The 16,781-nt window shown below is 31.8% G+C and overlaps 1 protein-coding gene across 2 annotated transcripts in view; it reads left to right on the plus strand.

Moving 5' to 3' along the window:
* Window positions 1-16,781, plus strand: part of LOC112603159 (zinc finger protein 423) — a 118,040-nt gene that overhangs the window by 19,847 nt on the left and 81,412 nt on the right. For both annotated transcript variants that reach the window (XM_025351607.1, XM_025351608.1), the window contains exon 3: window positions 8,919-9,068. In XM_025351607.1, coding sequence (XP_025207392.1) covers window positions 8,919-9,068 — 150 coding nt within the window. The remainder of the gene's footprint in view (window positions 1-8,918; window positions 9,069-16,781) is intronic.

Consider the following 16,781-nt stretch of genomic DNA (forward strand, 5'->3'; position numbering starts at 1 on the left):
TGGTGACAAGGCGGGTTTGCGTAGGTGCTCGCGCACGTGCGTGTGTACGAGGAACGCGTATTTGTACGTACGTACGATGCATGTGTGTGTGTGTGTATGTACGTGTAGGATGAGAGGGCGAGAGGTTTAGTGTCGAGGCAGCAATACGCAACTGAACGGCTACCGGAGTTTGGCCCCCCCCGGCCCGCCGCTCTTGAAACCGCTAGGAGAATTGATGAGTCCTGCACGCACACTGCGCCGCGTGCACACCGGATTTCATCCTGTGCATCCGCCGGCGCCTTTGCCGGTAAGGGTCAGACGCGCACGCCATGCACGTGCGTCGCGACCGAGACGTCTCTTGCGCCGGTGCATCGTTAGACGAGTATAGATACCTGCCCGAGCACCAGACGTTTCCGCGTTTCCGCTTGGCGCGGCGACCCGTGTGCGACCGACTTTTTGCGACTCAACGCCGTGCGATCGGTCGGGGGTACGTCCGGGGCGAGAAACCGGTTGGTGTTCTTCCGGTTCGCCGCAGACGTGGACACCGCGCGCGTCCGGTCTTCCCGCCAACCCGCAAAAGATATTCCGCCTGGTCTTATACGTGCGGGAAACGAATAGGTAGCAATAATAATAATATGACATTGACGCTCACGTTTATCGGTAGGTACGCGTATAACATATAGTGAGTATGCATATATTTCGAACGCATGCACGAGACCGCAGTGCGTCGGGCGGTAAAGTCGGATTGCGGTGTGGCAGCGTTGGATGTGCGTGGCGTGCGCGCGCGCGTGTGTGTGTGTAGGAAAGGGGGGGTCGTCGAACGGCCTCCGGGGTGCCGTTCGCGTATGGAGGTAACCTTCGGAAAACGGTAGCTCGCTGACATATTAGTCTACGGGGGATACGCGTGTGTTACCCCGGGGCGGACAGTGGCGGAGGAGAGCGCACATCATACTGTCGCCTCCCAGAGGTACCTGCTTACCTCTCCGTACCCTCCTCGCCGTCTTCGTTATAGTCTTTCTCCCGCTCGTGTACAGCATATAAATATATACGCACTCACACACACACACACACACACATGTATATACCTATATACACATAGGTATATTTATATACATATATGTATATATATATATATGTACGCACTACTATATGAGCGTTATATATATATATATAGACACACGCTCATTGTTGTTATCTCGCGTGCACATGGCTTTTGTTTACCGGCTGAACGCCCGAAGGCGTCGAACGTCTCTTGGGACGTACCGGCAAGTTTGCATTTTAAAACTACTCCCGGGAGCACTTCTTTCCCACAGCGCGGTGTTCTACGAGTTGTTATATACGCGTCTTGTACGAGCTTTTGTGTGTGTGTGTGTGTTTGTGCGAGCGCGCGCGCACGCGTATATTTATGCGAACAATGTAATTTATATACATATACGTGCGTGGAAACGCGGTCGTAAAATCGTCGGCGACGGTACGGTTTTGGCTTTCGTCGTGTTAGCGAAAAACTGACGACACGAATAGCTGTGTTGTTTTTTCGGCTAGAGCGGTGCCGATGAGGCGGCGGCGGCGGCGGCGCGCAAAACGATTCGAAAGAGTTTTTAAAGATACCTATTTTAAAGACGGTTGGCGGTTACCCGCGGATTCGGGTCAAATGTGTGTCGCACGGCGGCGAAGTCTGATAAACGTTAAAAAAAATATATATATATATATATCTATATTGTGACCGTACTTTAGCCAAGATAGTTATGGTGGTCAACGATTGTTGGGACGGATAGAGATTCGAAACCAATTACGTATCGAGCCGTTTACGTACGGCAACGAACTAAATGCACTATATAATATAATATGACAGTATGATATATATATATATATAGGCTCGTGTAGACTTTGGTCACAGGGTATGATGCTGGTGAAATGTGCTCCTTAAAAGTATATACGCCCCTGAATAAATAGTGCGGTTGTCTTAAACATAATTATTGTATGATACCTATATTTTGTCTTATTACTATATTTTATTAATTAGAAAATAATAATATTTTCGACTTTGTTGGAATTTAACGTGTTCATTGAAAATTATATAATATATTTATTTCATAATTATTGTCTTATGATCAAACCTTGAACATAGATCATACCTACAGATTTTGTTATTTTTTCTCTATAAAAAGTGTTATTTTAGACTTCCCTCACATTACTAAATGGTTTATAATACAGGAATGCGTCTCCCGAGTATAGTTTTTATTTTTTGGGAATCGTATTTAATAAAAACTAATTTGTTAACGGTGACACATTCTGTTCACTGTATATTACGAGACGAGTGTATTATATTCGCTGTAGCGCAAGACTATATTATGTTCTCGTATTAAATACATTATATACTTAGTCGTGGGAAATACGATCGGGAATTGATTTTGCGATTTTCCCGTCTGTAGTTTACACGGATGTACGCGCGTACGACTATAGAAACGAAATACTTGTGCAGAGTAAATGTAGGTACGTATTATAAGATTTATTTGATATAAATTACGGTTGGCGCAAATCCTACATCGGAATTAGTGGATTATGCACGCGCCGATATTTCTGATAATATAATATTCCACTCATATATATTTGTACGGTTTATTGCAGCGAATCGCGTATGTTTATACACAAGTACGTCGGTCGGTACCAGGCGGGCTTCGTGATAAGGACCTACCTACATATACGTCATGGTCGCCGACAGTTTGTATGTCGTATACCCACACCTTTATAAGCACCGCCGTCGTAGCCCGAAGTGTCCGATCTGGCATGGTTTGATTGATATGTGTTTTTCTCATCGATCATTGTATATTTTATCACCCAGCCTTCGTGTGCAAGTTTACAGATGTGTAACGCCCTGTGTATAGGTATTCGGAGTTCGCTTGTATGAACACCCGCGACTCGAGTTTGGAAAAAATGATTTTAATAAAAAAAAAAATAAATAAAAATAATAAAAAAAAACGAAAAACCGTCATATTATAATATTGACGGATTTTAGTCGGGGAATAAAAGGAAAGTTGCGTTTCCTAATTTCGATGTCGATGCAACTAAAAATATTGAGATATTCACGCTTTGTGCACATTCATACACAATACAATGATATATAATGTAACTAATATTATGCTACGTTATTCGTGTTGTTATTAAAATATGTCTATAATACTAACGAGTTCGTTGATCACGGCGAATCATCATTTTTTTTTTTTTTTTTTTTTCATTATTAGAATTACAGTCGGCTGCATGTATTAACGAATTAAAGTGGTCGGAATACATATAATTTAAAATTATAAACTATGTAGAGTTGTTGCGGTACGAAAGTAACGTGGAGAGATTTAATTTCTATGAATATAACGTACTTAAATAATTTTTTTTCACGAAATTTATAAAAATACAGTATGAATGTGTATATTATAAATTAATATATATGACAATACTTTGTACAGATTATTAAAACACATTAAAAAAAAACTAATAAAATAACTGAATATCATCTGGTGGAGATGAGTACATTTTTTTTTTTTTTTAATGACAGAGACGTTAAGGTTGCTTGCGTAAGCCAAGATTTTGCATTCTAAACATATTTGCGAGATGTACGTAAATAATTATTCATTGTATGACTACATTTGAATGACGATATAACAGCTGAAATTTATTGTTGGTAGACTTTGGTCTTTGAGTTATGTAAACTAATAATGGTATTTTTTCTCAAGAGGACGCCACACCCGCGCGCGTTATCTCCGTTTTACATACATACAACATAGCAAATTTTGTTCAGCAGAATTCATCATATGTTGTTAGCTTTAATTTTAGAGTAAATTTACTTATTATCAAACTTAAAGGTAGGAGTTTTATCTAGGCCATCTCATAGGCTTTTATTGATTTTTTGATTTTAAACTGAGTTATAGCCATGGAAAATATTAAAACTTAAAATGCTTATAACTCACTTTTAAATTATAATATCAATAATGTGATAGTCTATGTGATAGCCTAGATACAATTTTTACATTTAAGTTTGATCAAAAATAATTTACTCTAATCGGGAAATTTTCTAAATATCAAACAAATTAAATCTATCTATTACACTTTGATTATATAAGTAAAGAATAATTTTAATACTTTAATCAATACCTGTAGCAGTACAACATGCATTTTTCATGATTCATATTTTGTAAAATGTTGCAGTTGATGCAAGCCATAAAGAGAATAGCTATTAGTGAGGTATCCAGTGTTTGTAGTAAACATTAGTTGCGTTTTTTAGCTAGTAAGTAATTAAGTAAGCTTTGCTTAAGGTGGAAACACAAATTCCCAAACCAGGCATTTCGCTATTGATTTTATAAAAATATATTGGTCACCGTTTAAATTTCCTAATAGTTTTTAAAAAAATTAATCTGTTTTTTGTAAAGTTCTAACCAATTTTAAATTTTAAGTTAACTAAATTTTGTTTTGAACAATAAAAATTTAAGTATTGGGAAAAAATCTTATTAAAATTTTATCGACTTACAGTTTTACTTTAAGAACATGGTTTATCAGTGCTGACTGTACACTTCGTTTAACAAACAAAAGTATGTTTTAATAGGACGTATTTTGTTAATTTACTACGTCCATATTGTGTAGAACATAAGTTATGTATATTTTAAACTTGCATATTGTTTGTGTATAATTTTATGTACAATTCTATTGATATGTATATATTTTGAAAACAGTACCTTGCAGAAAAGAATAGTTATTTTACCCAAATACATTATATTGTTTAAGTACAATATAATTAATTGTCATTAACTCACGACCATGATGTAACATAACAACGTATTGCCTAGAGTCAAATTATTTTTACAATAGAACATTTAAGTTTTATATGGTAAGATTAAAAATTCAAACGAATCTAAACGATTTAATTGGTTATATAATAACAAATATTATAAATTAAATTTAAAAGGGGAAAAAGTAAATATTATGTATGTCGTATACAGTAGTACGGACGTGTACGATTTATATAGACATCGGCATGCATCAACAAAAAGTTATTTTTACAGACCACACAAACAATTATGACTAAATTATCCAAATATTACTCCACGTAGGCGCGGATCACTGTTGAGCTGTAGTTAATGATCGTGGTCGATAAAAGCTTTATAAAATAATTAAAACACTAAACTTATAAACATAATGCCATCTGTTTTGCGTGCAAAAATAAACAGAAAACGTTTCGCAATATTGTTTGATTGGAATGCACAAACAACAAAAAAAACTGGCGTAATCCACAACGGTCGGTGCCGTCTGCGGTAAGCGAATATTTGCTTTAGAACTAATATGTATATAGATTGTTATCATTTTGATGTTATCGCAACCTACGGTAATAATGAATTGTTAACGTGGTGCTTTTTTTGCTCAGCTCTTCGTCGTTTTCGTTTTTCGTCCGTCTTCGCCGCGACAAAGTGTATGTGCACCTGCGAAGTGCATACACGCCAGATGTCGGTGGTTTATTACTTCGCGTTACTATATATATTATAGCTAAAGCAGCAGCGCGTAATGCAATAATATCAAACAATATATATATATATCATCACAATTCGAATAATCGGATAATTAATAATAGTGACATTCTGGCGCAAATGATAGTGTTCACTATTATTATTATTATTACCGTCATTATCATCGTCATCATCCCGCCACAAGTATAAAATATCGTGGAAAAAAAATAATAAAATCTGCACTCCGTGCGCACTAGTTGCAGTGCAGCGTTTTGGTATGCAATTACCGGTGGATTCCTTGTATTGGTCATCGGGACGTCTGCGACTGCAATTTTCCGTATATACGTACAACACCGTTTGCGGTGCACATATTATTATTATTATTATTATCGTTAGGAGGTACGAATATTACTTAGGTAAGAGCGATTCGACGAAGAACGCGCGACCGACCGATCAACTTAGACCCGTTCACTATCGTATAACCGCAGCGGGGTGTATGAAATTAAATTATCGGAAATGCCGTTATTCGCGGCAAATACCTATATAATATTAATGATTATACTATACCTACATATATCACACTAAGTCGTGTTATTATTTTTTATTCTTATGGCAACGACATAGCGCAAATATCGGCATAACGTTGTTAATCTATACTTTAAACAGAACGCTTCATTGTTTAGCATTGCAGTTTGTTTATTTCACACAATCAATATGATTTTTTTTTTTTTAATTAATATGTATTATTGAATTGAAGATAATATATCTATTATATTATAATCATCGCCATATTTTTCGATTTTATTCAACTCGAATTAAAAAAAATGATTAGTACATCGTTTTCGTGTTTACTGTTTGGAAAATCGGCCGATATAACCAATTCATAGCGCTAATTTATGTTAATATTTTAAACAAAGATTAATTATGAATTCACATTATGTATGTGAGTGGCTGCGCAAGTTTTAAAGTATAAGCAAAATGTGAGTAATGGAGTGCTTATATATTATATTGTAGACTGGCGGACAATACGTATGAGAACAAACAGTGCGGCAAGAGTCTGCACCGCGTAGGTATACTTTCTGTATATATATAATATATATATATATATACTTGTTTTACTGCAGGGTTCGAATAGGAGGGGGAAATTAAACCCTCTCCGGGATATCGACGCAGCAGCCTCCGTCGATATTGTCGGGGGACCGATAGACCGATGACCTGGACGGCGGTAAATCGGCAAGGATGAACGGCGAGAGTTGAGAGGGGGGGACAGATCTAATAACCTGCGGGTACGAGCGACCATCGTTTAATTGATAAGTCCGGCGGGAAACAAGCGATAATTTATATTGTGGATGTATTGTATATTGTGTGTATATGTATAGGAATTCAGTGTTGTTTTCCCAAGACTTTACACTTTGCCAAACCGAAATTATAGTTTATGACCCTGATGAATTTTTTTGTCACTATAAAAATAATGTGTGAGCGTTTCATAAAAGTTATATACTATAGCTTTTAGTTAAGTTAACAAAAATAGATTATTCGCGCGAAATATTTATTGTTTCATTTTTTTTTTTTTTTTTACCTTACGAATATAAAATAAAAAAATATATTATCGATTGATGTCGGTCAGTCAACGGATGATGATTAATTACACACGTTAGGTATAAGCAAAATACTGTGATTCGATTTCGGTTCTAGTCTGTACGTCATAATATATTATATTAACATAATTAATACTAAACTCTTGTTGGTCAACTGGTGGTCGGTAATTATTCAAATAATATTTTCTACAATATTATGTTATCGTTATTTATAATTTATTTTATGAACGTTTATGTCAATGAATCGTTCTTGTATATTTTGGGCTTACTTTAACATTCTATGATTGGTAACCACAATTTATTTGTATGTATGCTATTGAAAAAAAATTAAAAATTTTTAATATAAAATACACGCAATTATAAATACTAAATATTAATTAAACGAATAATTTCCAAAATGAACGATAGGGTGTTTTAAATATAGTATCATTAAACTTACCATAATTATTACAGATCTCAGTTAATAATTGAACATAAGTATATTATGTAAATAGTTGTTGACGAGATTAATGGATATTTTTTGTATTATTTAGTTAAACCCCACCGATAAAATTGGTGTCTATGAAAACCAAATTTTTTTAAGTAGGTATATGTAATTGATATACATTTAATATTTTAATACATTATATATGCTTGAAGTTTGAACCAGTTATTCAATTTATACTCAAATAATATCGAATAGGAAGAGAATAAAATTATAGACGTTTCATTCTTTTTAATCAAATGAATAAGTTACTACCTATACTAAGATATAAAATAATTATAATTGTTAAGAAGATTATAATTCAGAGGTAATAACTTTTTAATAAGAGAAAGTAAACAAATAACGGAAAAATTAACGATGAATAATGTTTAAGTGAGCGTTTAATGGAGCGATTTTAATAACATATAACTTTAGGTTTGTTTCGTTGAATACAAAAACTTATTACGTAAATATCTTATTTAATCCGAATTTTACCGGTCTCTGTGTATAATCATATTATATTATTATATTCCCCCTCTTAAAACATCATGGAAAAAAATTATTCAGTTAGTTTTAATAAAACATTTACGTTAATTGACATTCGGTACACTTGATCGTCAGCCATGGTTTTGTTGTTTGAACAAAAAATTGATATAGCGTACTAAATTAAATAATTATAGTAGCAAAATGTATTTTGCTGATTGTGATCATTTTGTATATCCAGATTTATAATTTTCAAAACAATCATATTATGTAACCGTCAAAAATAGATAGTAATTACAATAATCGTGTTCAAAATAAACTTTTAAGTAGTAAATACTGAGCTTTCTCTCAAACTTGCAAGTCTGGTTAAAAGTAAAGTTGTAAAAGATATAATTGTTTAACGTAATACTATAATTTTAATTACAACATGATATTTTATTTATTTATTTAAGTCGATGCGGGTTTTGGATAAACTGTGCTAAGCACCCAAATATTCATTACTCTTATTTCTTGAATTTATATTTTAAATATTAATAATTTTAATTTTTTATCTTTTAAAACGGTTTTACTCATAATTCACAGATAAAAAATTATGCATAATATTTTAATTTTAGGTACTTTTTGAATGAATAAAATAAATTTTTTGCGACAATAACATGAATGTACAACAAAAAAGATTAATGAAGTCTGAAATATTCTAAGATAAAATAATCACTGTATGTAGTGTATACATTTTCCTTCAGATTTAAGATGTACCAAATAATAATTGTGATTGGTATTATTTTGGTAAAACTGTTTAGGTGAATTTATTTTTGTCGTGTTGGATTATGTTACGATATTTATATTTTTTTTAACTGCTGAATGTATACAATGCATAGTTTTTAATTTATCATTCTTCGTCCACAGGATCTGGAAGTACGAAAAGCGACGAAGACGAAGGAGATGAGGACGAAGAGGAAGAGTGCACCGTCGATGATGAAGATGATGACGAAGACGACGACGACGACATGCAGTCGGTCAGTTCTACCGAGGGATCAAATCACAGTCTGCTTTCCGGTAAATATAATATACATATTTGTACTATAATAACAATATATAGCTTTAAGTAGAAGTTTTCCGATCTATATGTTTCTTCTTATCGACGCTATAAATATTAAATAATATCTATTTCCCTTGTACCCAAGATGTTATTTTGTATAAACATTTGAAAATTTGTATTACTTACATTTGGATTTTAACGAAAAAATTCAAATTGTTGAAAACCGTTAGATTTTCACTTATTAAAGTAGATAAAATGTCCGAATACCGATTTTGTTGTTATGACATTACATTATATTATATTGTTAACGTATTGTTTCTTAGTATACTACGCATTGGCACGTGCGACGTTTACAATGGCTCGTGTTTCCCGTGTTTGTTTTACGCGCGGGAAATTTATGGAATCCGATTAATATAATATAATCATTGTTCATTATCATAATTATTATGGTAAGTCGGTACTTATAATATGTTGTGTAACTGCTGTATTATTCCGAATGGAAAGTCGCGTGACACTGCCTCAAAATATTTCACCGTAATACATTTAAAATTATAAACGAAAGCAAGTCTTCGTGGCGACGACTACCCCCTCTCACTGTCCTCATTACACACTCAACCCTTACACTGTCCCCCCACGTGTACCACCCACCGACGAGCCGTGTCGTCGTCGTCGTCGGAAGCGGAACGATTGCATCGTCGTCAATGGGACGCCGAGCATTGTTAGTCCGGCGGTGGTGTGTGTACCGGAAATAATTACAGCAGCCATGGTCCGCATGAAAACCGACTTTAATCACCTTTTCCAGTCTCTGTACATACACGCCGAGCAAATCAAATATTGTTACAAGAATGAAGAGTAAATAAAATTAATAATAATGTGACGAATGTGTGATTGCGGAGTCCGCTTCGTCGGTCGGTCGACGCAACATAGCGGACAGACTTGCACGCGCACAGCTAACATACTTATGCGGATAATATATCCGAGTCGAAGGTATTCGTGCTTTCTGTGAGATTTGCCAAAATATGGACTTATTTCCTTCCACCATATTTAATTCAAATCTAAGATCCGGGGGAGGACAACGGTGTATATTATATAGTAACCCCCATATCCCGCTGAAGGTCGCCAAGAGCCAACATTATTGTAATTGAAAGAGATTACGGTCAATAATCTCGTGCGTAACTGTACGACTTGACTTTGGGCGAATGCTATATTTTACTAAAAACACCGTTTTCTTAACTGTAGAGTTTTCTTTCTCTATCTCTCGCTATTTAACGGATACAGATGGTTTTGAGTCTAATGCCGTCACCCCAGGTAGATCACATATTGTGTTTGTATATACGTCATATACACGACACCGGTGTAAATTGCACACGATAATATTATATGAACGCGTCTGTCGTACCCGATTATAATATTATACGATATATATATATATACATAAAAACACGTACGGTGCGGCGCTTATAGCTGGTACGTACCAGCTGGTTGTAAGCGTGTCGTTATCGTGTTTTATGTACTTTTTCTCGAGCCTCGGCTGGAGACGAACGTCGTGAATGGGTTATGCGAGAGTTTTGCGGCAATATAATTGTACCCTTGCTAAAAGTTGCCGGCGCCGTCGTCTGAGCGCCGCTCACCACACTATAGCTGCTGCGGCGGCGGCGGCGGTATGCAGAAGAGCGGCGTGGTTCTCCCACGGGAACCGTATAATAAACCCGCGGTGAAGATCGCGTGCGGGTGGTATGTGTTGTACATATATATATATAATATTATACACGTTCGTTTTGTTTGATTGTTATTGCCTCGGTGGCAGTCGGCGGTTGTGCAAATGTGGATGGGAAAAGATGAGAAGTATTCTCCCTCTCTCTCTCTCTCTCTCTCTCTTTCCATCTCTCTCTCTCCCTCCCTCTCGCTTTCTCTCTCCCCGTCGTTCGCCGTAAAGAAGAAAAAAAAAAACCCGAAAGAAAATAAAAACACCGTCTGTCTATATAACATAATATATAAATATAATAATACGACGTATATATATATATATATAATATGTGCTCGTCGCTGATGCTGCCGTTGCAGCGGGCACTCGGACCTCGGCCGCCGTGGTCGGAAAAATCGATATATTATGTGGTTTTTGCTGGGCCACCGCCGCCCGCAGGACGTACAAAATTAACGCACGCCGCGTGTCAATTAGCGACAGCGAAGGCGGCAGCACCGGAGGACGACTGTCCTGACGATATAGCGCCGCGTAGGTACCTGCAAGTTTGTCTCTCCTCCGTCACCGTTTTCCGTGCACGTACATTACGCAGAAATGCACTACGCCCCGTTTCTAGCGCAAAAGTGCAATTCAATTATCTGAAAGTATATATATATATATATCCATAATAAACATACCTATACACATATATACATTATACATATTGTATGCAGGTACGATAGCGGGGGTGGTAGTTTTGTAATTGTATGTATTATACGCACATTAAGGTATACCTATACTATAACAGTATAACGTACGTTTAATCATAGAATTGCATCGATGCACGTAAACATTATTTGTAAATAGGTATATAGAGAGTAATTTATCAAGCACGATCACGTTTTTTTTTTATCATGTAACACTGCAGTTATTGAAATTCTGAGTTTTGAAGTATTTGAGCATAATATTTAAATCACCGCGGTTAGTTCGTATAGTTTAAAATACTTATGTTGTTACGATCAGGTGTCCTGTATCGATATTCGCTTATTTTTTTTTTTTTTCAAATAGAACTAACCTTATTTTATTCAACTCATAATAATATGTAGGTACTAGATAAGGTACTAGAGTAATCCTTGATAAAGCTTTTATCCAAAAACAATTTAAATAGTTGTAGTATTTAATCTATATAGTCAATGCTCAATCATTTTAATGTTGATAATACATAAATATAAATTATTATGATTTTCGAATTTACATTGGTCCCATATATTTAAGCCAGCTCTTCTGTTGTACCATGTGTATATATGAGTATCTACAAATATGTATGTATTTATGTGTGCGTGCGCGCGTGTGTGTATGCATATTATACAGAATGATTCGCCATTTTTTCTCTTTAATAAATAATTTATTTTCATTTTTGAGATTATTTTTACTACTTAAAGTGTGCTCTGTGACGATATAAACTTTTTTTTTAATTTTCATTTGTTACTATAAATAATTTGATCGGTAATTTTTTTGAAAATTTAGTTTTAAAAAAAAATATAAAATATAGGTTATTAGTATTAATATATATATCATTTAAGGTATTTATTATAATTGGACAATTATTCTAACAAATTTTAAATGTTAATTAGATTAAAAATAATTACTTAATTTTTAAAACCGCTATAGTTCCTACAACTTCCAAATTCATTGTCATGTATAGCTATTATATTTAATACAGCTCAAAGTTAAAAACTACTCGTTTGAATTTGGATTTTTGGAAAATGTATCCTTTAAATAATTTATAGTAGAATTGGGGAACTTTAATTTGATAAACAGAATTTTTGTATTTCCACAAGAAAAAATTATCAAGAATTTGAAAATATTAAGTACATTAAGTATAGGTACTTAAAAATTCCAAGAATACATTTTGAAGAACTGCTTTATTATAGAAAAAATGGGGTGAGAATATTTGATGAATCACCCTGTAAATAAATAAGTTAAATATATAATATATGCATGTACCTATTATATACTCTTCTCTTGTCTCTTTGTGTGGTGCGTGTATAACATATTATAATAGGTGGGTAAGTATAGGACATAGGTACCTAATATTCGTGTGACCTAAACCTGATGACAGTTACATAAAAATAGTGAATAGTTATCGTTGGTTAAAAAACATTATGTATGCGTCAAATATATAATGTTTAATATACTATATTAAGCAAGTCTCTATTTTATTCATATAATATAATAAAATGCAATGGGAAATTTGTTAAAATCATATAATATTTTAGGAAAAATTGATTCTTTCTGACAAATAATGTGGTTCAATCGTTTAAAAAATCGTTTTTATAATAATTTCTTTTATACCATGTACTACTGCACAAGCAAGGTGTCAAATAGATTGGGAAAATAAAATGTGCAAATAATTTCTAAACAAAAAAATAAGTTATAAAGATTTGAATACATTTTATAGGTAGGTACTTATTGAAGTTGGTGAATTAATTATATTTGATTTACATGGTGTAATTGTTTTTATATGTAAAGTAGTGCAACATAAGTCTTTACGAATTGTATTGATTTTTTTTTTTATAAATTACCTTATAGTTATTATTAATATGCATTTTAAAAGTCAAAATATAAATATAATTTTAATCTTTTTATTTTTAAATGTTGGTATTAATTTAATAACATTAAAAAAAAAATACAATTAAATAATTTATTTTTTCCTATTGTACATATAATAATATAAATGTTATCTATATAAAGCATTAGTTATATCAGCTATCAACTATAAAACGCATATTATGCATTGTACTATATTTGCATTTTATTTTATAACAGTTATGAGTAATATATTAGTGTTTTTTATGTTTTTAATTCAATTATATTATTTCAAAAATTAACATATTAATATAATAACTAATTAATGATGAGTAGAGAAATTCAATCAAAATATCTGCATATTTAAAAACACATTGCAAATTTTTTTCAAACTACACCACTCATAAAATTGATTAGTAACAATATGATAATATTATGTTAAATATGTACATTGTACAATGTTCATAATATTATTTGTGTTGTGTATTGTATTCAGTAGCGTATTTATGTTTTTTTGTTGGTGAAAGGGGAATCATTATTTTTAGATGATATTAGCTACCTGGTTATGTATAATCAAAAAATTAAATTGTACTGATCACAGATAAATGTAATAAGCAGAGTTATGAATTTTATGATTTCGCACAACCCCGAATTTTGTTTCGAATTCGAAACAAGTGATTGTATATTATTAATAAAATCTATTGATCAAACATTAAATTAACCATTCAAAATACAGCGTTTTATTTTTCATGTTCTAAACTCATCTAAATAAAAATATGTCGCGATTGTTATTTATACTATATCTTGAGCTGAGTGTATTTGTTGTTATTACTGTTGTTACTGTATCACTAAATATTTTAGATTTTCTACTTTTAGGTGATTTATATTAGAAAATTGAATCTAGTTGGTACTTTGAGAGGTAAAAAGTAAAAAAAAAAGCCATCACTTTTCAAAATAACTAGAGAAAACCTGCAGTGTTCTATGAAATTGATTTTATTTTTTTGTTAGTATTTAAAAATTAATAACTGTAGGGACTTGAATTTTTCACCAAATAATCATATTGACATACTATAAACATCAAATATTTTTAAAAAATATTTTGGCATTCTTTTGTACTATTTAGGTACAAAAGAATTTTAAATTTTTGACGTATTAACATTTTTTTTTCGATTTGTATATTGTACAATTTTTGTTAATACAAGGTTCTTCATTAGTTTTTATATATCGTCTAAGAATATTGAAAAATCATAGTCATTATATTTTTTTATATGTGTTTTAGATTCAAATTCTTATAAAATGCGTCAAAATTATTAATACTTGTTACTATGATAAAATATTTAATATTATAAACAATGAACAAAAGTACATAGGTAAGAAATATTCACTTATAAATACTAAATAAAATAACTATAAATATATAATTATAAAAAATAAGTTATTTTATTTAGTGTTTATTAGTATATATACATATTTCTTATCTATGTACTTTTGTTGATTGTTAATAAATTATCATTTGTATAAGTATTTTAAAAGTAAGAAAAATGCCAGGTTATGTTAATTTATTTTTATTTTTTCTGTTGTATATTTTCCACTACACTTGTTGTGTTTTAATACATTTAACAATGGAAATTATAATTAATAAACTTAAAATTAAATATTAAAAGTAAATTATCATAGACGAAAAAGATATTTCTTAAAATAACGTGACATAGAGTAAATGGTTCTCAAGGGACTAAAAATCAATTTTTTAAACTTCCATTTCATATTTAAAATTTTTGTGATAATAAATAATTATTATGTGATGTATGCCAATTATGCAAATTTTTAAAAAATATGTATTATATTAAATTGTGTATGTAGAATAATATTTCAAAGTTTCTATATATTATGTTTTCAACTTTAATGTTCAATACGAATTCAAAAAATTTATCTAAAAATATTTAATAAAAAATCAAAAAATAAATAAACATTTGGAGTATCTAATTATTCTATAACTGCAAGTGAAACAATAATATAGTATTATAAAATTAGAACAGTCCTTAAATATGCTAGTATATACTACTCATTATATTATATAATGTATAAATGTTGTGTACTATTATTACTAACATAAAATATTTAATAATTAATGCGTTTTGTATAATAATGGCCATTAAATAATTCATTTATAAATCAGTTTTACATATTGTTACAAACACGAATAAAATTAATTTTTAAAATAATATAAATAAAAAATAAATACGTTAGGAAAAGATTTAAAGATTTAAAGATTTGATATACGTTATTTTTTTTATCCTCTAATGTCTTATATTATTGTTTTTCATAATTTTTTAACTGATGTTTATATTTCTGGTTTTGAAGGTCATCTATATGTCAATTTCATGGACAAACGTTAGAACGTTAGGTTACGTTACAGTACAGGTACTATTTTATGATACGTACACTATTATGTTCCAATTAAATATCGACACTGTTAATTTGTTTATAAATGCCGATTGTGTATATGCCATGGCTTTTAAAAAGATTAAAAAATGTCCACTTGAACTATTTAATGGTTGAATACACTGCAAAAATGATGAAAAAATGTGAATTCGAATGCGGTCTATTTATCCTATAATTTATTTTTATTTTTCCGTTAATGAATAATATGTATAATAAGTGTACTGCACAATATTATCACATATTATAGCAAATATTTTTCCTCGGTTACATCAACATAATAGAATTATTATTTATTAGTCGATTTCGAACAATGCCAACAGTTTTATAAACATAATAATATGAACAGTTAACGTATATAATCGATTTACAGGTGGGTATGGCACGTGTTTGTGGTAATGCAGGTGCTCTCCACGCCCGCTCTTCCTCTCAATCGCTCGTTCATGACTCCTTCCATCTCATTTACTTTGACTTACTGATTGTCCGCGGTCGTGTAGTAACAGACCAGGTGACACCTGCTTCGAATCTTGTGACCATGGACTATGGAAACCATATAATAATATAGGTTGACCTTTGTTTCAACGATCAGTTACTGTTGAAATGTCAGAATATCCAACTATACACAGCATGGGCGACAGAGTTATCAATATAACTTAAATAAAACAATGTCTCTACAATTTAGTGTATAAATTAAAGATAGATTCATCACGTTTTGAATTCGATTGTAAGCGCCAGAGTCATATTATTATTTATTTGTATGTGATTTAATGAGATGACTTATTGTATAATAGTATCATATTTTGTGTTTCAATTTATAAAGTGTTCATATTTTATTATGTGATTTTTATGTTAAACTGAAGGTAATTAAAAAAAACTTAAAAAATAATTAAATTAAAGCGAGACGATGGAGATGTTTTTAATTTATCTAAAAATTAAAGAATTTAAATTTCGTTCTAAATAATAAAAAAAACGGCAATTTTTAACTTAGGTACTATAAATTGTTTTTGAATGACCAATATTA

The sequence above is a fragment of the Melanaphis sacchari genome, unplaced genomic scaffold, assembly GCF_002803265.2.
Source record: "Melanaphis sacchari strain LSU unplaced genomic scaffold, SCAv2.0 Contig98_pilon_pilon, whole genome shotgun sequence".
Classification (NCBI taxonomy): domain Eukaryota; kingdom Metazoa; phylum Arthropoda; class Insecta; order Hemiptera; family Aphididae; genus Melanaphis; species Melanaphis sacchari.